This window comes from Lagenorhynchus albirostris, chromosome 8 (assembly GCF_949774975.1).
Source record: "Lagenorhynchus albirostris chromosome 8, mLagAlb1.1, whole genome shotgun sequence".
Classification (NCBI taxonomy): Eukaryota; Metazoa; Chordata; class Mammalia; order Artiodactyla; family Delphinidae; genus Lagenorhynchus; species Lagenorhynchus albirostris.
Genome location: NC_083102.1, coordinates 74,150,206 through 74,173,368, shown reverse-complemented (window position 1 = coordinate 74,173,368; position 23,163 = coordinate 74,150,206). Strand labels below are relative to the sequence as shown.

Sequence of the window (23,163 nt, the reverse complement as noted above, 5' to 3'; positions counted from 1 at the left end):
GGAGCAGCTGCGCCCGTGAGCCGTGGCCGCTGAGCCTGTGTGTCCGGAGCCTGTGCTCTGCAACGGGAGAGGCCACAACAGTGAGAGGCCCATGTACCGCCAAAACAAAACAAAACAAAACAAAAATCAGTAGGACAGGTACATGTAGAGGAGGAGTCAGATAACCGAATGGAAAAGTGAGGATACTCTTAGGAAACTGAGTAAAATGCATGGAAGGAGAGATGACGTAATTTTGCACACACTGAGTTTGAGGACATAAGGATGTAAAAATATTCGGGAAACACCTGGAGACGCGAATCTGGAACTCAGAAAGGTCAGGGCTAGAGTTATGGGAACCAGTCCAGGTTGTCGATTGAAGAGCGTAGTGGAAGATGGAGTCTTGGGCAGCACCCATGATAAGAGGGCAGTAGGGAGATGAGAGGACAGTGAGAGGTGGAAATACTGAATGGTTTATACCATGAAAGTTAAATTCAAGAAAGCCTCTAAAAAGGAAGGTGGACAGCAAAGTGTTGGCTATGTATTTGGTTGAGGTAATCTTGCTAGAAAAAATCTCCAAGCTAAAAGACTGAGTAAACTGAGGTAAGGTGCTAGAGTGGGAATGAGAATAAAGGGTAGAGGAGAAAAATTCACGTCTTAATTGATGGCTGATCGGCCTGGAATAGTGAAACTGTCTTTGAACCGAGAACGTGGACCTTGATTCTTAGTTCTTCCAACACTATGACCTTGGCCAAATTGAGTGCTGGACTAGACAATATCTAAGTTCTAAAATTCCTCTGTTCGTTGTATAAGCCATTTATGAAGGGACTGTTGTGCTTCACCTCTTCACAATGTAGTTATTCCTGTTGGCTTTGGTATGAAAACTCTGTTACCTAGCTGTTAACACCATGTAGGAAGGGAGATGTTTGCATACATCAGTCAAGTAACAGTTGTCATCTAGCATGACCTTTAAATGCATTAAAGGAAAGCAAAAGTGACGTCTGTAATGCAGACTTGTTAAAGTGCTCTTCAAAAGGCTTGTGTAATTAGGGGGCACTGGAAAGGAAGCAGCAGTTTCCCGCAATAGAGTTTACTGTACTGCCCTGTATATTCACCTCCTTTTACTCAAACTTCAGGGTTTTGTATGTTGTTATCTTTTTTTTTTTTTTGCGGTACGCGGACCTCTCACTGTTGTGGCCTCTCCCGTTGCGGAGCACAGGCTCCGGACGCGCAGGCTCAGCGGCCATGGCTCACGGGCCCAGCCGCTCTGCGGCATGTGGGATCCTCCCGGACCGGGGCACGAACCCGTGTCCCCTGCATTGGCAGGCGGGCGGACTCTCAACCACTGCACCACCAGGGAAGCCCTGTATGTTGCTATCTTTAAAAAAAAAAAATCCTCATTTTAAAATAGTTTATTTCTTAGTCTCAGGTTAATCAAGAGAAAGGTCCTGTGATCTAAAAAAATAATACCTAAAATTCTACCCTGGAAGAAAACACTAGTGAGTTTTCATATTGAAGGAACATAGGAAGACAATGTGTATAGAAATAAAAACGTCTTGATAATTCAGTCAAGCACCTGACATCTGAAAACCTAAAGAAGAAAATTTTGTAAGAAGTTTTCAGCTTCAGGAAAAACGACATGGCTATAATAGACTCCTTCCATTATGTACAGTCTACAGAAACACTCTGGGCATTATTATCTGAAAATCCTCTGGCTTTCCGTGCGCTACGTGTGGTTTCTGCCTTAACGTCTTAGCTTCCTTTTTAATATCTTCTGACCTTACACATTTTGTTGACTTGAAAATCTTCTCTTCTTCTTTTCCTCTGAGTCTCTGTTAGTCTGATAAAGCTGGCAGACCAAGAAGGGCCCTTGGATGACATAGTCTCCCAGTTCCTGTCCTTGAAGTTCTGAGCATTATTTTATTTTATTTTTAAACATGAATTCTCCCAGTGTATATGCGAAAAGGAGTGTTCAGAGTTGATGACATAGATTTTATATACTTGTTTTACAATCCAGGATAAACTAGACATAGGGAAGAATTTATAGTGAATGAAATATTGCTTTCAAAGTCGTAGTTCTTAGGATGTAAGTTTAGGAAATAAGCTAAACTTTGAGGCATTTTAAAGAACTGAGAAGTACTTGGGCATCATCTGAAGACAGGAAGTGGAAACATGGACATCCTTAAATAGGAAATAAAAACTGATTCTGGACTTATAGCTCATGCTTCCATAAAATCAACATCCTAAACCAACCATTTTGGGCTATTTCTGGTACTTCGGGCTAAATTTTCTTGATGGAAATTGTAGAGATAAGAAAACACAAACATCTGAGTGAAATTCATGATTTTTATTCACATGGTCAAACCACTGAGGTGATGTGAGTTAAGCTAAGTTGTGAATTTTACATATTAGATGCTTATTTGATACCATGGTTATATGAGTGACGTTTATAAAAGGACAGGGGTAGGGCATGTGGCGTGGTCCTCTGTGCTACTTGGTCCAGCGAAGTCAGCCATCACTTGGATGATAGAAGAGAACAGTGTTGAGTGTCTACAATAAACGTGAACCTGGCGGTGGTAGTGGCAAAGAGTTTGTGGCCATATCTTGAGAGATGAATTCAAATGACAAATCAAGCATACAGAAGTTAGGAAGAGAGGTCAGTGTGGATGAGAACAGAATCTAATACCCGGGAACCATTTAACTAGACACTCTTACACCCTCATATTCCTTCTCAAAGCTGATGTAGTTGATAATTTTCAGCAGTTTAGATTTCTCTGTTGGTACGTTTCTGCTCTGTCCTGTTGCTTATTTTCTTCAGCTCCTCAAACTTTAATGTAGAACCTCTGCGTTTGATGCTCTTAGTGGTATTTTCCAAATTCCTTCTCATGGGGTATATTATCACTCCTCTGAGAAATACCACTGAGCAATCAAACCCAAATTATAAGTGGGGTGACTGCTGTAAGTTCTAGAAGATCTTGAAGCAGATGAAGCCCCCAGAAGCCAATAGCCATACTGAGATATATAACTTTTGGTGAAAGTGTTAGAGAAAAAGATATCTGCTATGGAATTTTTTTTTTTTTTTTGCACCTCTCTTGGGGAAAAAAAAAAAAGATGTGGTTACAACTGCAGCACGTTGTCAACTTCTCAGAAAGGTTTTTCCCCGCTCAGTGTCCAGAAGTTGGACATAACTCCATCAGTTTTCACATCAACCATGAACTCGTTCTCTCATGCTTCCTAGCATTCTTTCTAGTAAAAGTCATCTTCTCATTTTTTCCCTATGTGGGATCCTGCTTTACAGGTAAAAAGGATCTGATTTTATTCTCATTAACTAAGAGCTGCACTTACCCTGGGCCTCTGATTCTTCTCCCGTGTCATCTTTTCCTTAGATAGAATTCTCTTGGGAAATACTTCTCATGGAGGCCCAAGGAACTGAGTCTTAATGAACAACCAATTGTCTTGTATCACTAAAAGCATGATACTAGGAATCTCAAAGACCCCAACTTTCCAAGATCCTCTGTCTTGTCAACTCTCTCATTCCCCTCACGTGCCTGTTCTCGTATCTTGCTTTCAGTCATTTAAAACTCCTCTCCTTTGCCATGTCTAATCATTCACCTGAACCTTCCACTATTTTCTTTCTGGTGTGTCTTTCACAGGACTCTGTCTACACCCTTTCCGGGTCAGGAAGCGTATGAGGTGGCTAGGATTCCTTTAGTTTGTTCTTCTTGATGAATCTACAAGTTGGGTTGACACGTTGGAGAAATTCCTTGTTGAACAATAGTATCTGAAGATAACGGTGACAGCTTTTTTTGATTGGAGACGTTCCCATTGGTACCAGTTCAGGAAGCAGAAATTGCATGGGATTTGAGTTTCGCTGGATCTCTAAAGAGTTAGAATTTTGGAGACTTACTTAAGAGGTGATACGTCAAGTTAGTTAGGTCTAGAGATAATTTTAGGGAAGGTGGGGAGAATCTGTCACATCGAGTACCTGATGAGCACAGTCCAGTGATGAATTTTACCACATGTAGAAATGCGGTTTTTTAAAATGCTGAAATACTAGTTTCCACTCACCGTTTTTCCTGGCTATCTGCCTCTTCCTTTCTGAGGAATGGAGACGCAGTGTAGTTAATCTCCATTTTCTAAGTCTACCACAGACTTGAGTGGGCATGTTTGTTAAGAGAATAAAAGTGACTCTGCCAGCAAATGACTAACCTTCTTTCTGGCTGCCACAGGATTGTGAACATCTTATATTTCTTGTCTTTAGGGAACATAAAATTCTTATGTGGAATTGTAGCCTGGCTCCAGCCCTTCCAGTGGCTTCAGAGCTACTATGTGATTTGGGGAAGGGCCGGGTAGATTAAGTTTTGAGAAAGTGTCAAGTGAGGCCCTGGAAGACAGCTCTGGTTTCAAAGAGCATTAAGAAGGCCCCAGAGGACTTGTAGCACATTCTTGGTGTAGTATTCCTTGTTCTTGGTATTCATAAGAAGCCGTGGGGCTTGTTAGTACCTTCCCTCATTGTGCTTTAGAGCTACCCTGATCAGCTGTTACAGTGTTCAAGGTGCCTTTGGCCCTGGATTTTTAAGTCTCTAGGACCACTTGGAGAACTGGTTAAATAAAGCTCCTTCAGTTTCCCTCAGGGAGGATCTCACAGGAACATGCCACAAAGCCCATGATTGTCAACATGTGAACAGAGAGCTGAATGGTATTTTTCTCTCCTTTGTCAATAAAGAAGGCTTAATATGTTCTATGTCTATCATGCATCAAAGTGATTTTCTTCATCCTGGGAATAGATCCCTAAATACTGTGGTCCCAAAGATGAATGTGCTGCTTGGCACCTGTAAATATTACATTACATGGTCAAAGGTACTTTGCAGATATAAGTAAGGCTGCAGACCTGGATTGTCCGCATGGACCCAGTCTAATCCAAAGACCTTGCTCTGGTAGGCATCAAAGAGAAACAGCAGAAGAGAGCGTAAAGAAAAAGCCTAAGCACGAGAAGGATTCAGCATGGTGTCACTGGCTCTGAGAAGTAGGAGTCCACGTGCAAAGATCAGAGAGAGGCCTCTAGGAACCAAGGGCAGGTGCCAGGTGACAACCAGAAAGGAAATGGGCACCTCAGTCCTACAGAAGCAGGAACCAGCCAACAACCTGCGTGCACTTGGAATTCTCTCCTAAAGCCTCTAGTAGGGAACACTGACCTGCCCATGCCTTGGTTTTTGGCCTCATGAGTCTCTAAGCAGAGGATCCAGTTGAGCCGTGCTGTCCCTTGACTCCTGACCTATGGAAATATGAGTTGATAAATGGATGTCCTCTTTCTTAAGCTGCTAGACGGGTAGTGATTTGCTACGGCAGAAATACCAAATTAATCCACACTCCTTGTTGAATACATATTTGCAATCCCTTGATTCATTAATCAGCAGTTATGTCTCAGATGTCAAAAGCTGCCAGGCCACAGCTAGTCAGTTGATCCCTCTGAAGTTTCAAAGTGAATTTTTAAAGCTAAAGTCTGTCTTTCACACATCTGTAAAAGCTTCGGAATTCTGTGGAAATCTCAAAGCTTATTTTTAAAGCTTTTAGAAGTACCAGCACTGTAGGCACTGTTCACAACTTTTCGGTGAAACATATCAGTCCCTTTTATGCTAGTTGCAGTGTGGGGGCCATGTAGGTGGAATGTTATAAGCAGAAGCATTACTGGTTGTCAGGGAGTTCAAAATGTAGGTGGGAAGAAGGGTCTTAAACATATGAAATATTAAAGCAACTACAGATTGGACTTTGCTCTTATAATTTATTATTAAGCTCAACTATATTACTTACAGTAATGTGATGATGATAGCTAACACTCAGATAGTACTTACTGTTTCAGGCACCATTCCCAGATGTTTTATAGGTATTAACTCATTTAATGTTCACAGCAGTCCTGTGCTGTGGGGTGGAGAGGTGTGATCCAGCCTCAACAAACAGAATCCCAGAATTTCTCTCAAGGTTGGCATAGGAGATTTCCTAGTCCTGTTTTAGGCTTTTGGATCTTGCGTTCTGAATCTTGTTCTTCCGGGAAGCCCTCCTGTGTTAGCGGTTTTTGTAGATAGACTGTCTAGTTGGAAAGGGTCTTAGTTGATCTGGATTCATGCCAATGCAAGAGTTTCTAATATCACATCCCTGCAAGGTTCTATAGGACCTACCCCTACAGATGGGAGATCCTTACCATAGAAGATCCCTAGAATGTCTAGTGTTGAACTTATACTCTTGGTACAGTTTAGAAACTTAGTTCCAAAGAACACGATGACTGAGAAAAGACATGTAAGGAATGACATATAATGTGAAATAAGAGACATACTAAGACATGAGTTTGCAAATTATATTGTCTTTAAAGATACTTTGTTAAATACATTATATCATATAAATCTATTGAAGAATCATTTAAATGTGACACAGATTGAAAATACTCTGGTCTTACCAGAAAATGGAAAAAAATAACTTGAGACAGAAAAATTTTTTAAATTTAATGATGTACGCATAATCAATGTTTTATTTCATTGTTATAGCAAAACCCAGAATGTCCAATGTATACTTGTTTCCTTAAAACACTTTTCATATATATGAAATTTTTATTTGTCAAAAAATTCATGTTGATCAGCAGTTAGGGCTTTGGGGAAATTGCTGTATCAAGAGTTTTAAGAGCAACTTTGAAGGCTGAAGGAGCAGATACACCTGCTCTTTTGAAAAGATGTCAGTGTCATTTGCTTGCTCTTTTCAGATTGTATTCAGCCAGTACATCTATAGCTTCTCCTGTTCTTTGTGCCATGAAATTTAGGAGATTTCCACAGGAAGGAATGGACTCCAACAGTTATTTTTCATCTGTTTGTTAAGGTTTGCACTCCCTCTATCTCTGTTGGGAAGATTAGATTGCTATAACATCACCACCTGTTCAACTGCTGGCTGACAGATACGGCTTCTCCCAGGAGGCTCACGCTTGTTCTCTTTTTATAGTGGATGATTTGGATAGGAGGCGGTCATAAAACAAATCTTTAGAACAAACCCTTGGTCGGGGTGCTTCTGATATCTGCCTTCCCTTATAAAGCATCTTCCGTTGAACCTCACGTAGTAGACCATTTCCACTGTGATAGCTCTGATTATTTGAATGTTCGTAGGGCTAAAACATGCCTTTCTGCAGCTTCTCTCCACTGTTCTGAACTTTACCCTCACCCTTTCAAATATTTGAAGCTAATGATCATGCTCCCCCTAAGTCTTCTGTTCTCAGCAGCAACTGCGAACACTTGACTTGCATTCCTGATCACAAATACGTGTCAGGAGTGGTACTAGGAGTCATGGTCAGAATGATGAGTAAAGGAGTCTATTTCAGTGGGCTTGCAGTCTACTGTTGGAGACCCTCAGCTAAAGAGGAGATTTCACTAGCATGTGGTAGTGCTACAACTGAGGTACGTATAGAATGCTATCAGAGAATAAACAGGGAGGACTTCACTCCATTGGGGGAGGTGGGGGACTCATGAGAAGACGACAGCTAGGTTGGGACCTGAAGGACAAGTAAGTGACAGCCATGCAAAGTGGGGAGGTGGGGAGGCATTCCAGACAGAAGAGCACGTGGCAAGTCTCAGAGCAAAGAAAGACCATGGTGCGTTCACAGAATTGCAAGTGTTCTATTTTACTAAGGCTGGAACATGGATTCTTTTTTTTTTTTTTAAGACATGGATTTTAAGAAGAGGTATGGATATAGATGATACTGAAGACCAGATGAAAAGAATACTATATATGCAATATTAGACATTGGACTCTGTCTTGGTGTCATGGGAAGTCTTTGAAGAGTTTTTTAGCAAGAGATACAAGATTATATCTTATATAATATATGATGTGGTATGAAGAGAGATAAATGAGAGACAGCGGTCTGAGTTGGGAGAAGATGGTGGGCTGAGCTAAATCAAGGGTACCTCACTTCTTGGCTTGAGACCCTGGGTACATGGTGGTACCATTCACTGACTGGGGGTATGGGCCATGGAGCAGGTTTATGGGGTGGAGGAAAGTGGTAAGACAGTGACTTCACATTTGGAAATGTTGAGTTTGAGCTGCTAGTGGGACATTTAAGTCTTGGAGGTGGATGGATATGAGACTTTTGGGCCCTGGAGGTGCAGATATAATTGAAGCCCTGTGAGTAAATGAGGTTGCCTAGAGAGAATGAACGGAAAGAGAAGAAGGTCTAGAGGGCTAAGGATAGATCACTGAGGATCATCAAAACCAAGACAGAGGAAAGGGAAGCCTTGGGAGAAGGGAAGTAGCAGTCAGAGAGAAAAGAGAAAAGCCTGGAGCATATGGTGTCATGGAATCCCAGTGGTCAAGAAGAGGGGGGTGGGTAACCTGCCAAACCCTGCAGAGAGGACAAGGTAGATGAAGACTGCTCCATCCATCTCACTGTCTACAAGGAGGTGGCCACCCTGTGGTCGTCCTCCTTTGGATGCTCTCGACTCCTCCTAAACCTAAACAAATGGTACTTCAAAGCGTATACCATCCAGATGTTGATTTCTCTGGAGTCCATCATTTTTTTATGACCTGAATGTTATTTTAGTAATATTCCTAAAAACATCGTTGTCCACTTCTAGATAATCACATTTCCATTGTTAGCGTATACTATGCTTATGATCAACTAAAAATTATCACATCTTTTTCATGTGAATCTGTCTCATAGTAGATGTATGTATGCATAGCAGACTTAAATACCAGACTTAAAAAGCCTGCGTGTAGGGCTTCATTCCACTTTATTTTGTTAGTTTCAGGACACTTCTATATATGTATTAGTCTTTGAATGGTCAGCTGTTGTCTAAGTTATAATAAAATGAATAGGCATATCTGTATGTGTTCAACAATGTCTATATGAAATTTTAAAAATATCCCTAATAGCCTTGAAATAGATGAATAAGCATAAGCATATTTTATCATTCCAGCATGCTTAGCAAACATCTTCGATATGGCGAGAGCAATTATTAGGAAAAGAACTATTTGTTAAGTAAACTATTAGATGGAGAGCAGTACTGTCTAGACAGATAAATAAATAACTTTCTTAATTTTCTAATTATTGGTTGACATTAACAGGCAATCACAAGTTTATCCATGTGTCATTCTTGTGGCAATATTAACTCTTCAGAACAAAATAATGAACTTGGAAATAGGAAAACAGGCCTCCAAGGAACAAAGAAAATTGTTCCTGAGCCCGTGGTTATTCCTTCATAGGACAGAAGTCTAGCCACCATCACTGCTCAGTTTGTGTCTTATCCAAAAGTACGTTGATGGCTTTAAGAAGCATAGTTATTTATTTTTCTAGAATTCTTTAAGTCCATAGTATCTTAAGATTTTATAGTGTTTTTAAAGTAAGTACATTTGGGAATAAAACAGGGAAGAGTATTGGCTTATGTTTCTTCTTACATTTAATTTAGGTAATTGAGAAAATGGGTTTTGTGTTTTAAAAACATTTCTATCATGGTATCAACATTTAAATGTTTCTAAGGTTAATAGATTTACTAAAAACCTTTAGGGAATTCGTGAATTCATGATCCTATTTAAAATTAGTTTTTGAGAATGGCCCTGTGGTTAGGTAAGACTTTTGCCACTGTTGATCTGTCCTTCCACAATGACCTTTGCTGACTTCCCATCCAGCTTCACACTTGGTTTTCAAGGGTCTGTTCCCCCAGGAAGCCTGCCATGTCTTCTCAGTTAACCTCTCCCATGGACGTGATCCCTGGCGCTCAGGGTTTGCATTTGACACTTCCTGTTGCCTCTTGAGTCTTGTACTGATGCAAAACAGCTTTTCGAGCATTTGTATTTTGAGGCTGAAGGCACTATAAAGTGCCAGAGAAAAAAGACAAAATACTGGAACTAAGACTGGCTCTGATTCTTGTTGAATTTCAGGGCTATTTTGTGAACAGTCCTGCTGGTTATTGAAGATAGGAAGCCAAAACATTTCAGCATTTTAAAACATTTTAAAATTGCTGGTGAGTACCCAGAGGAGAGAGAAAAATTAGAGATGTGTTTTATCAGTCTCTTAATTATCCTCTCTTTAAATATTCACAAGAGCAAATATACCCGAAGCTGCAGATGTGTTTTGAGTTACATGGTTCTTTTTATACTGAGTAAACTATGTTTTAAAGTTTAAGCTTCTTAAAAAGCTCCCTTGCAATTTTCCTTGTGCTTGAGTAGATCGTGTCTGTCAAACTGCTGATGTAGTAACTGAATCTTATCATTTGATTGGATTATATCATAATTTAATACCTAAAACACAGTGAAGGCCATGTTCCTTTACAAATGAATTAAATTAGAGGAGAACAAAATAAAAAGTAAAGATTGGTTGTCAGTTGAAATGATTATAAGATTAAAAGGTTGAGTCTCGGGGAAACTAAGATATTAAGTAGAGCAGTGCTTCTCAACCCTGGATACAACCTAGATAGAATCACTTAGGGAACATGGAAACAGCAGCAGCAGCAAATACTGTTGGCTGGACCTCTTCCCCAGAGATTCTGATTTAGTTGGGGCCCAGGTATCAATTGTTTTTTTAAAGCTCCCCAAGTGATTCTCATGTGCAGTCAGGTTTGAAATACATGAAAATCCAAGCTATTTAAAGAAAGCATTTCTTGGTAGACAAAACGTACTGACTACATAGGTATTTGACAAGAAGATACAAGAGAAAAAGACGGAGAGAAACTTTTAGTGTAAAGTTAATAGAGGTTTACAATCCATTATTGACAGCTCTGAAATATAAAAGCCCTGAAAAAGAATAGGGTTTTATAACTTACTTGGTGGCAAAAATCTAACCTAAATTGAATATATTTAGTAGAAAATCCTGAGGCCTTTCCTAGTCTGTCTTTATCCCATTTAGTATGAATAATCATACATTTCATTGCAGAAAATTTTTTTTGGCGGGGGGTGAAATAGAAAAGGATAGCTTTATTACTTTGCCAGGCAAAGGGGGGCACAGTGGGCTCCTGCCTTTAATGTGTCCCCGCAGAAATATTAATGTGTCTGATTTCTTATAATAAGTTACTGCCCAAGACCTCACTGAGGGTGTGCCCTAGATAGGGTACCTTTCTGAACTATATAAAATATTGAATTCTGGAATACATCTAGCCTCAAGGGTTCAGATCATAGTAGGGAAGGCTTGTAATAGGGAAGACCAGTGTAATAAGGTACTTCCTGTCAGATTAAGAACAATGCATTTCTTCTAATTTCCTAGGCGGTGGTTTAGCATTAAATAAAAACAATGGCGAATGTCAGAACATGGCTCTTGGCTCTATATGTGTACACTTTTTTTTGAAACTGATCTGAGAAGAGGGTTCCACTTCTGTCATGTTGAGAGAAACTTATGTTAACCAACAACACAAGTAGATCAAGTAGAAAAAATAATCATCTCTAAAAGACTTTTCAGCGTAACAAACTACCGCCAAATGTCATGGTTTAAAGCAACACACATTTATTATCTTAACCAGTTCCTGAATGTTAGGAATTCGGGAGCATCTTAGCAGGGTGGTTTTTGCTTTGGATTGTTATCAAAATGTGGGCCAGAATTTCAGGCACCTGAAGACTTGACCGGTGCTGGAGTGTTATATTTCTTTTTCAGTGCCAACAGGTCCCTTATTGGTGCTTAATGAAAATTCTAGTCCCCGTTTCTGCAGTTGTTCAAAGTTTTAGTTTTCAGTATAAACCTAACAATTATTTGCTAAAGGAGGCTTTGAGTCCTTCTAATATGTTCTGAAGATTTCTGCTGCCAGTCCCTTCTTACTGGGGAGTGTCTTCCCTTTGCATTTCCTTGTCCTTCCTCAGGCAGCTTTTTCTCTCCCCTAGGTTCTGTCTCTGTTCTCTTAAGGTTACCTCTGCATCCACCTCCTGTGGGTCACTGAATGGGTGTTGATGGCCCTGGATAGTGTGATGAAAAGGTGGCTGCCTTGGAGGAGCTTCTGCCCAGAAGACAGGCATTAGTCACAACTGAAAATGATGAATTACATCATTGCTTGTGTGTTTAAAAAAAAAAAAAAAAAAAAAAAGAAGTGCGGGGAAGATGCTCTAGGAGCCTCTAACGGGATCTTACCCAGTTTGTGTTTTGCTTGGTCTGTTCTTCCCCCTTTGTGTTTTGGAGGAAGAATAACCTACCCTTGGGGTTTTGGTCAGGAACAGTTTCCCTCGGGGGCAGGAACATAACACTTTTATGTCTTCCCTGACTGCAGATGTTCAGGGGACGTAGTGTAGTACAGTAGAATAATCTCATTTACTTTATGCGGAAAAATACAAAAAAAGGAAAAAGCTTAGGTTCCTTGTAACTTTAACTGTGAAGTTCTTCTCTTTCTCACTGCTCATCTCTCATTTCTTGGCTTCCCAAAAAGTGCTATGTTGGTTTCTTTCTCATGCCCTTTCTCCCTTTCTTTCTGTACCAAATCTTTGAAAAGATGTAGTTTTATACAGTTTTGGGAATATAACAGTTTCCTTTTCTGAGCTATTTCTATTTTGAGCCTTATTTCTAATTTGAGAAAGAAAAACTGAAGCTCTCATGATGAGGATATCAAGTATGGAAAACTGATGGAGGGTGGAGAAGACAGTTTTTGATCCTCTGTATGCAAATTAAGTGATCCACCTTCTGCATCCTTTTCCATCTCTGCTTTTTTCCTGTCTCTGAGCCACAGTGGAGTCTTCCCTAGAAGCTCATAAAATCAGGACGCCATCCACAAGGTCCCAGTGAGTGTTTCTAATCTGCATCTTTGTCTACCCCAAACATTTGTGACACTGTAACAGAGGAAAATTCTGAAGAGAGATGCTGTTACTACGATAAACCTTACACGTAATTTCAAATATATAAAATAGGCACTAATTTATATTTTATTTTGTTGTTGTTTTATTACTACACATACAAGTATTTATAAAGGCTTTCCTCTGATTAATCATCACTCCTGTCTCCCCCAGCTCTCTTTTCCCCCATAAGTTCTTCAACTATAAATTCTTCTACCCATGAGTATTTTTGGGTCTCAGACTCCCACGGTTAGAAAGGGACGGATTATCTTCTGATTACAATATAATTTTCCTGAGAAAGTCTTAAGGAATCGACGAATCAGTTAAATCAGGAGTATATATACCCTTTTGAATGGCACTCATACTAGCCAGCCAGGGAAAGCACGGCAGTAAAGCAGTATGGCGGGGGGCGGGGCGGGGAAGCTGCCTTCTTCAGGGATGATGATACCCTGGTCATTGTGAAATTGGTCCTAAACAGAGTCCCAGTGACTCACTGGGCTACTTTTGCCTTCACGTACATCAATGTAAATTAGATTGATTTCAATAGCAAATCTTTAACCTTGAGCTTTCATGCTCTGCCTTTAAAAATGTCATTAGTATAATAAGCTGCAGGACCCTTCCAAACTCAGTATCACCACCCCTGCAAACACACACACACACACACACACTCTCACACACACACTCTCACACACACTCACACACACACTCACACTCTTCTAAGCTTAAAAGATTGTGTCCTGAAGAGGAATGAGCTTGCTTATTATGAAAATTTTTTGCTATCAAACATAGATTTCCCAAAGATTATCCCCGTGTTATCTTTTTTTTTCCCATGTTATCTTTGAAAGTGACTGTGGTTATCTTCTTCGGTCTCTGTTTTATGTTACTCTTTGAGAATGTTTTTGAGAAAGGATTTAAGCATATGTGTTGGGGGGAGAGAGAGAGAGAGAGAGAGAGAGAGTAAGCAAGCAAAAATCTGGACAAATGAGTGAGGTTTAAGGCACTTAGGGTATTAAAGGTCATCTTGCCTATCCCCATTTCACCTGCCCTGTGTGTTGATAGCACTTGCTTTTATGCAGCATAATATCTGAAATGGTTGCTGTACATCTGTGAAGCCTCAAGTGATCCTTCATTGTATTCAAACAGAGGTCAAATTAAACTAGGATCACCTACCTCAATTTTTCTAGAATTTCTCTATAAACTAGAATCTTTGAGAGATAAAGAATATTTAATATCTTTGCCACAGTATTTTGCCTGTTTTAATAATTTATTTGCATTATTTCTGAATGTTACACAGTTATGTTTTTGAGGTACTTCTCATCATCATGGCATAAGTACCCATGTTTTCCAAAGTGTACATTCTGGCAACTGTTTAATTTCTCTTTAAAGTAAGTCCATCAGATTCTATGAGGGTTGGCCTAAAATTCCTACGCAGAGGTTTTTCCATATTATTAAAAACAAATAAACAAAAACATGGCAGCAAACTTAATGCAACAGCTCTTAACTTTGGTTGCATATCTAAAAACAAAGCTACATTTTTCTTATTCTAATTTGGTTTTTCCCCCTAATATTTTGTTAGGTGCAGAGAGAGCTAGCAGCTGTTATTGCTTTGAAAGCAAGGAAGTCTGGTGAGTAGTCTTTCATGGGGCTGGAGGAAGGTTCTGATTCTTTGGGGATATTTCACGTGTCCTGTGGTTGTGAGCAGTTGAATGTATCTCAGGAAGCTTTGGTATAAAATGCAGAAAAGTGTCTCCATTATGTTTTAAGAATTATTCTACCATCAAAATAGCACAGGTGTATATCTCGTTCTTTAAAACTAGATATACACTGCCTTGCTTTATTTCATACTTCATGGAAAAGTGAAATTAAAAATTTAAAATATGTTTGTAGTCCACTGCAAGCATGGAAAAAGTCTAGGTACCCAGCAAAAGAAAGCAAACCACATTGCATTACCTATCATAATGACAGAGGAATCTAAATAACATAATGGTGGTCTCTTTTTTATATTTTTCATCTCAAAGTAGCTTCTTATAAAAATAATTGAATTGTCTCATAACATTTAATAGCATCCCATAGGGACTGATTGTGTGGATCTGATTCCTAATACCTTAGGAAACAATCTGTGGATGTAAGAAGTGGAAAGGAAAAGGGAGCTTTCAGATACATCTTGAGGAGAGAAAGCCAGGCTCTGCTGAAATTCGATATGACGTAGAGACTCAATGAGGTAGAAAAAAACTTGCTTTGAAAGGAGGAGTGTCAGGAGGAGGCATCCTTTGCTGTTCAGAGGCAGGAGGTCACTGCTAAAGTCTTGTTCTAGTTTAACTTTAATGTTCAACTAGAATAAGACTTAGCTAATGTTAAACTAGATGTTAAACTAGAGTAAGACTTTTCAGGTGAAGACTCTATGACAAAATCAAAGAGTTGCCAAAGTTTGAAGAAATAAGTGGAACAGAAATGTCTTCAGAACAGAAATCATACATTTTACATCTTCCTTTTTCTAGCTAGAAACTGTAAAAATTTGCTTTTCTCTCAGTGACCTCTGGAATCAAACACACCTTAGTATGAAGTAGCTTATTGTGTTTATACTATGTTGATTTGGCTGATGTAGAGGATGCAGAGACTGGGTGCTGTAAGGGTGGTGGAGAAGAGACCCACAGAGCTCAGGCAGTGTGAAAAGGGCTCCTCTGAGGACAGGGATTAGATCATGGGTGTCTGCATAGGTGGAGGCCAAGATGGAGAAAGGACACCAGTATAAAGGTTGTAGGAGGGAAGTCTTAAAAATAACTTGTGCTAGAGCTGATGGTGGTTCCCGTAAACATAAGGAGACAAAACTTACAGTCTGTATGAGTTGGGATGACAGTGCCTTGGAGGATAGGGGTTAAAAAATTTTTTTCTTAAGTCTCGGAAAAAGTTGGGAAAATAATCGAAAACGTATATTCTTGGGCTTCCCTGGTGGCGCAGTGGTTAAGAGTCCGCCTGCCGATGCAGGGGACACGGGTTCGTGCCCCGGTCTGGGAGGATCCCATATGCCGCGGAGCGGCTGGGCCCGTGAGCCATGGCCGCTGAGCCTGCGCGTCCGGAGCCTGTGCTCCGCAACGGGAGAGGCCACAACAGCGAGAGGCCTGCGTACCGCAAAAAAAAAAAAAAAAAATGTAAAAACATATACTCTTGTCATTGCTGGAGAAAAACAGAGCAAGTAAATACAGATGGGTCTGGAGAAGGGGGTTGCTAATTTACACAGCGTGGGATGGGAAGGCCCCCAGTAGGGCACATTTGAGCAAAGACGTGAAGTCACTGAGGGGTGAACCTTGTGGACATCCAGACAAGAGCTCTGGGCAGAGGTGTGTGAAATGAGTTTGAGGAACAGCAAGGATGTGAGAGTGGCTGCAGCCAAGTGAATGAGGCAGGTTTTGGGTGTCAGGCTAAGAAGTTTGAACTTTCTGGAGGTGAAGAGAAATGAAGGGGAGTAAGCAAGACCCACACACAGTAGCTTATGCAAAGTAAAAGACTGGTATGAAGTTGACTTTATTACGCCATCACGTTAACATGTCTGTTTTCCTTACTCGTTTCATCTGTGGAGCTTGGAGTGTGAATACTACATTGGCAACCTCTCAGGGACAGAGTGAAACACAAATGCACCAAGGATGGGGACATAAATTCATAGTTTTTCAGAAAAGCCACTTTTCAGTGCGTTCTAGCATAGTTACTCTATAAGCCAGTAACTCCATGATTGGAGGTCTAGCTTTGGGCGTGATCAGAGACGCATGTGAAGATTCAGGTAGAAGAAACCTATTTCATTGCTTATTTTAACAGTAAGAAATTAGAAACAACCCTTAAGTTCCCATAATAGAGAAATGGTAAAATTGATCAATGAAATGGAATGTTAAATAGTTTTTAAAATGATATTTTAAAGAATTAATACAGTAAAATGTTCAGTGGAAAAAAGTGTGTGCAATGAGCCTGTATTACTTGTCTTTATCATAATGAAAATAGCTTCATTTTTTTCTTATTAGTATAGCATAGTCATTGAAAAACTTTGGTAATACATGAATGTATGAAGAAGAAATTGAAAAATCACCCATCATCTCACCAACAGAGATAACCAATAATACTCTTTTCTGTATGTATTTACAGATATTTCTCTATTAGATATTTTATATATAATATATGCAGTTTTATAAAAGTGATAATTTTTTACATGTGCTCTTTTATTTTGTGACAATTGTATATTCACGTGCAGTTGTAATAAATGTTGTAATAAAATATCTACATATTGTAATATAGTTGTAATAAAATATCTACATATTGTAATATAGTTGTAATAAAATATCTACATATTTCTCTATGTAGATATTTTATATATAATATATGCAGTTTTATAAAAGTGATAATTTTTTACATGTGCTCTTTTATTTTGTGATAATTGTATATTCACGTGCAGTTGTAATAAATGATAAGGGATGACACATTCCCTTTACCCAGCTCCCCCCAATGGTAACATCTTGTGAAACTCAAGTACAGTGTCACAATCAGGATATTGACATTGATACAAAACATTTACATCACTGTAAGGATCTTCCGTGTTTGTCTTTTATAGCTACAGTAACTTTCCTCCTACCTCTGTTTCCTCTTTAACCTCTGCAATTAGCAATCTGTTCTCTATTTCTATAATTTTGTCATTTCAAAAATATTACTTAAATGGAATCATACGGTATGAACCCTTGTAGGAGTGGCTCTTTTCACTTGCCATAGTTCTCTGGAGATTTATTCAGGTTGTTGTGTATATCAGTGGTTATTCCTTTTTATAACTGAATAGTATTCCACCATATGAATGTGCTACACTATATGTAACCATTCACCCATGAAGGGCATTGGGGTTGTTTCCAGTTTGGGTCATTATGAATAAAACTACATGTGTAAGTTCTTGTGTGAATGTAGGTCTTTATTTCTCTGGACTAAATGCCCAGGAGTACAATTGCTGGATTGTTTGGTAATTGCATGTTTTGTTTTTGTTTTTGTTTTTTGCGGTATGCGGGCCTCCCACTGCTGTGGCCTTTCCCGTTGCGGAGCACAGGCTCGGGACGCGCAGGCGCAGTGGCCATGGCTCACGGGCCCAGCCGCTCCGCGGCATGTGGGATCCTCCCGGACCGGGGCACGAACACGTGTCCCCTGCATCGGCAGGCAGACTCTCAACCACTGCACCACCAGGGAAGCCCTGCATGTTTTGTTTTTTAAGAAACTGCCAAATTGTTTTCCAGAGTGGCTGAACCATTTTACATTCTCACTAGCAACGTATATGCGATGTAGGTTCTTGCATCCTTGCCAGCATTTGATGTTGTCGCTATTTTTTAAAATTTTAACCATTCTAATAGGTGTGTAGTGACATGTTTTAGTATGCATTGCCCTAATGGCTAGTAACATTGAACATCTTTTCATGTGTTTATTTGCCACCCGAATGTCTTCTTTGTGAAATGTCTGTTCATATCTTTTGCCCATTTTCTAATTGGATTGTTTGAGGGTTTTTTTTTACTGTTGAGTTTTGAGATTTCTTTATTCTAGATAGCAATCCTTAGGCAAGTATTTTCTCCCAGTCTGTAGCCTGTCTTTTCATTTTCTTATCAAAGTCTTTCACAGAGCAAAAGTTTCTAATTTTGGTGAAGTCCAATTTATCAATATTTTTTAATGGATCATGTCTTTGGGTTAAGTCTTTGTCTAGTCCCAGATGCCAAAGATTTTCTCCTGCGTCTTCTTCTTCCTTAAAAGTTTTTATAGTTTTACGTTTTATATTTGAGTTCATGATCCATTTTGAGTTAGTCTTTATATAAGATGTGAGACTTATGTCAAGATTCTTCTGTGTTTGTTTTGGCTTATGAATGTCTAATTTTTCTAGCACCATTTATTGAAAAGGCCATCTTTTCTTCCATTGAATTGCTTTTGCACCTTTGTCAAAAATATGTTGGGCATATTTTTGTGGGTGTATTTCTGCATTCTCTGTTCTGTTCCACTGAACAGACTCCATTGGTATCCATCAGTACTAGCCTTGATTACTGTATCTATAAATCCAGTTTTTATAGGATTCATTTTCATGCACTAATACAGCTCTGTATCATTTTTGTTAGCTGTTGTATGTTTATATTGATACCATACAACTTATTAACTAATTCTTTGTTGTATGTTTAAGGTTTTAATAGTTTTCCTATTATGAATGATAATAGAAGGGCTCGAAGATATATTCTCGTATATATCTTTTTGCCCTTTACCAATTAATTTCTCATAATAAGTTACTAACAATGGATTGCTAGGTCAGTAGCTTGGTATGGAGAGTGTTAAAATTTTGTTTTTCATGTCTAAGACTTCAAGTCATCTGGAATTTATTTTAGTATATGGTGTCAGGTAGAAATCCAGTTTTATGTTTTCCTTATGCTAAACCAGTTACCCCAGTAGTGTTCATTGGATATGATGCTGACTCTATCATATATAAAGTTTATATATATATGCTTGAATTTATTTCTGGTCTCTGTATTCCTTTGATCTATTTATTCCTTTGACTACACTTTCCTGTTTCAGTTACCAACACTATAAGAAGACTTTTGGGGGATTAAGGGGTAAAGCAAGTTTCTTCTTATTGTTCTGTTTTCTTCATAGCTTTATTTTGTCAAGTTCCATGAAAACCCCTATAGGGATTTCTTAAAGTGTATTGAATTTATAGGTCATCAGATAAATTTGACACTTTGGAGATAAGTATTTGCATTCATGAACCTAGGATATCGTTCCATTGTTTTCAGATCTTCAGTACTGTCTTAAAAATTTCTCCGTAAAGCTTTGTACATTTTTTTGCTTGATGTATATTTTGGTATCTTGTAGTTTTGGTTACTATTATGATTTAACTTTTTTTTTAAAGTTATACTCTTCTTATTTTGTGAAGGTTTCTCATTCTTTGTCTTTCATGACACTGTATAAAAAAATAAACTTTACGTTTTAGAGCAGTTGTAAGGTCACAGAAAAATTGAGCAGAAAGTACACAGAGTTCCCATATCCCCCCTGCCCCAACATGCACAGCCCACTTACTGCCATCATCTCAGAGGGGTACATTTGTTATAATCATTACTCTACATCGACACATCAGTATCACCCACAGTCCTTAGTTTACTTTATGGTTCACTCTTGGTATTGTACATTTTATGGGTTTGGACTAATGTATAATGACATGTATTTATCATTATAGTGTCACACAGGATAATTTCACTGCCCTAAAAATCCCCTCTCCTCTACCTGTTTGTGCCTCTCTACTCCCATCCCCTGGCAATCACTCATCTTGTTACTGTCTCCGTAGTTTTTGCCTTTTCCAGAATGTCATATAGTTGGGATCATACAGTATGTAGCCTTTTCAGATTGGCTTTCTTCACTCAATAATAGGCCTTTAGGGTTCATCCATGTCTTTTAATGGCTTGATAGATCATTTCTATTTAGCACTGAATAATATTCCATTGTCTGGATGTACCACAGTTTATGTATTTGTTCACCTCCTGAAGGACATCTTGGTTGCTTCCAAGTTTTGGCAATTATGACTAAAGCTGCTGTAAACATCTGTGTGCAGATTTCAACTACACACCCACGAACACATAGTTTTCCACCACTTTGGGTAAATAGCAAGGAGTGTGATTTCTGGATCGTATGGTAAGAGTATGTTGAGTTTTGTAAGAAGTTGCCAAACTTCTTCTAAACTATCTTCTGGCTCTACTATTCTGCATTCCCACCAGCAGTGAATGAGCATTCCTGTTGCTCCATATCTTCACCAGTGTTTGTTGTTGTCAGTGTTGCACATTTTGTTGTTTTACTTTGCATTTTCTTGATGATATATGCTATGAAACATCTTTTCATGTGCTTATTTATTATCTTTATATCGTCTTTGGTGAGGTGCCTATTAAGGTCTTTGACCTATTTTTCAGTCAGGTTGCTTGTTTTCTTACTGCTGTTGAGTTTTAAGAGTTCTTTGTATATTTTAGATAACAGTCATTTTTTCAGATATATTTTGCAGATGTTTTGTCCCAGTCTGTGGCTTGTATTCTCATTCTCTTCACATTGCCTTTGAAAGAGCAGAAGTTTTTTATTTTAATGAAGTCAAGCTTACCTTTCTTCTTTCTTTCATTGATCCTGCCTTTGATGTTATAGCTGAAAATTCATACCATACCTAAGGTCATCTAGGTTTTCTTCTATTACATTGTAGAAATTGTATAGTTTTGCATTACATTAAGTCTGTGATCCATTTTCAGTTAACTTTTGTGAAAGGTGTAAGGTCTGTGTCTAGGTTCTTTTTATTGTGTGTGTGTATGTCCAGTTGTTCCAGTACCATTTGTTGAAAAGACTATCCTTGTTCCATTTTATTGCCTTTGCTCCTTTTTTAAAGATCACTTGATTATGTTTGTATGGGTTTATTTCTGGGCTCTGTATTCTGTTCCATTGACCTATTTGTCTATTCTTTCATCAGTACCACACTGTCTATATTACTGTAACTTTATAGTAAGTGCTGCTGTTGGGTAATATCAGTCCTCCAACTTTTTCTCCTTCAACATTGTGTTGGCTATTCTGGGTCTTTTCCCTCTCCATATATAGTTTTGGATCAGTTTGTTGATCCACATCTATTATCTTTTCTAATTGGTTACTTTTGCTATATGAGAACTCATGCTTTTGTGGCTAGCAAAAGTGTTGAACTCAAATGAATTCCAGTAGCTTGTTTTAAAATTATCTTGGGTTTTTTGTATGGGCAACTACAGCATCTGTCAATTATGACTGTTTTCTCTCTGTCTTACCAATCCATATAACTCCTTTTTTTTCCCTCATACTATTTCATGAGCTAGGGTCCTATGATGTAAGTTGAATAATAAAAATATAGTTGGCATTCTTATTTTGTCCCTGACAAAACTGAATATGTTTTCTGATTAGAAAAGTAGTATAAGCAAAGAAGATAGTTTTAGAGAAAAACAGACTTTTCTGTCATACATTCCGCAAACCACAACAAGTTTGGGAAACAATCTAGGGGCAAAAATAACCAACAAGGTGATATTAAAATATTCAGAGAATTCAAATATGGAAATAAGGAGATATCTACCTGATTCGCCCTACGCTCTCACTGTTTGAGTTGGCATTGAGAGTGGATGAAAAATAAGTGGCAAAGTATGAGAGCCTAAGTCATAGGTTATTGCCTTCATTCCTTTATCAAATTCTAACTGAGCACCTACTGTATGCCAGGTACATTGTAAGGCATGAGGGTACAATGGTGAGCAAGGACAAATATGGCTCTTGCTATTTTTAAATCACAATGTATGTTTCATGAATAAAAAACATTAAGTCAATAGCTGTCTGAAAAAGGAAAATGGATTACTGAGTAGTTAGGAGATGATAAAATGAAGAACTATTAAGCACAGCCTTAATCAAACAGAATTGTAGCTGTAGAATGGTACTTCCTATGTATACTCATTGCTGTTTTTTAAAACTATTTTGAGGTTTTTTTTTAAGGAAGAAGAAAAAGAAGCTGGTATACTTCTAATTAAAAAAGTATTAAAATGATAGTTGTCACATCTGGGGCTTGACAGAAGGAATTGATTACCCTAATATCTGTCTTGCAGTCAAACTGTTAATTAGGGCTCAGGTGGTCATGCCAGATTTATGTCTCACTGCGAAGGGTTATTAAAACAAGAATTAGTATAAAGAAAAAGTTTTTGGTTTCAGCTCACCATACAAACAGAAATAAAAGTAACTGTCAATCAATAGAGTATATAAATGATTCAAGGCTCTAGCTTAGTAAAAATCCATTTTGTTGTAATTTTCTAAGAGGCCATTAGGATGTGCCTTTAGTTTTCTCCTCTAAATGCTAACCCTAGTGAATGTGAATAGCATTTTAAGGCTTTACAAGATTTTAAAAAATTAGCACAGATATCTTTACACTTCTTTCTTTTTTGTTGAATTGCTTATTCTACTGCTAATTGCTCACCAGTTAGAGTCTTGGGAGATATGTTTCTTCCCCTTTTCAAGGGAATCTACAGCCAAAGCATGTTTAGCTCTCATTATCTTTAGATCATATGAAATTTGTGCCATGGTGGGCTTCTATTTCTGGAAAGCCAGAAATCTCATATTGGTAAACCCTCTTGGCAGTTTTTATGTTTCACTCTCTCTGCCTAGACCATATCTAGTTAAGTGTTTTAAAACTAAGTAGCAAGGATATTAATGTTTGGGAAAGAAAGAAGAGGTTCTAGGCTCTGTTTATACCATTAAATGTCATTGTGACTTTTGTAAAGTGATTCCAATTTGTATCGTGAGGGGGTAGGTGTAGAATGTGGGAACCTTAGAGATTCCTTCCAGCTCCAGTGTTTAATTATAACAATGAGTATTTTCATTAATTTCCTTCATTATCCTTAATGG

The 23,163-nt window shown here is 38.5% G+C and overlaps 1 protein-coding gene across 3 annotated transcripts in view; it reads left to right on the top strand.

Annotated features, from left to right (window-relative positions):
• The window catches only part of RAPGEF5 (Rap guanine nucleotide exchange factor 5), a 216,591-nt gene that overhangs the window by 64,366 nt on the left and 129,062 nt on the right, over positions 1–23,163 (top strand). For all 3 annotated transcript variants that reach the window (XM_060157140.1, XM_060157138.1, XM_060157139.1), the window contains exon 7: positions 14,324–14,372. In XM_060157140.1, the coding sequence (XP_060013123.1) occupies positions 14,324–14,372 (49 nt within the window). The remainder of the gene's footprint in view (positions 1–14,323; positions 14,373–23,163) is intronic.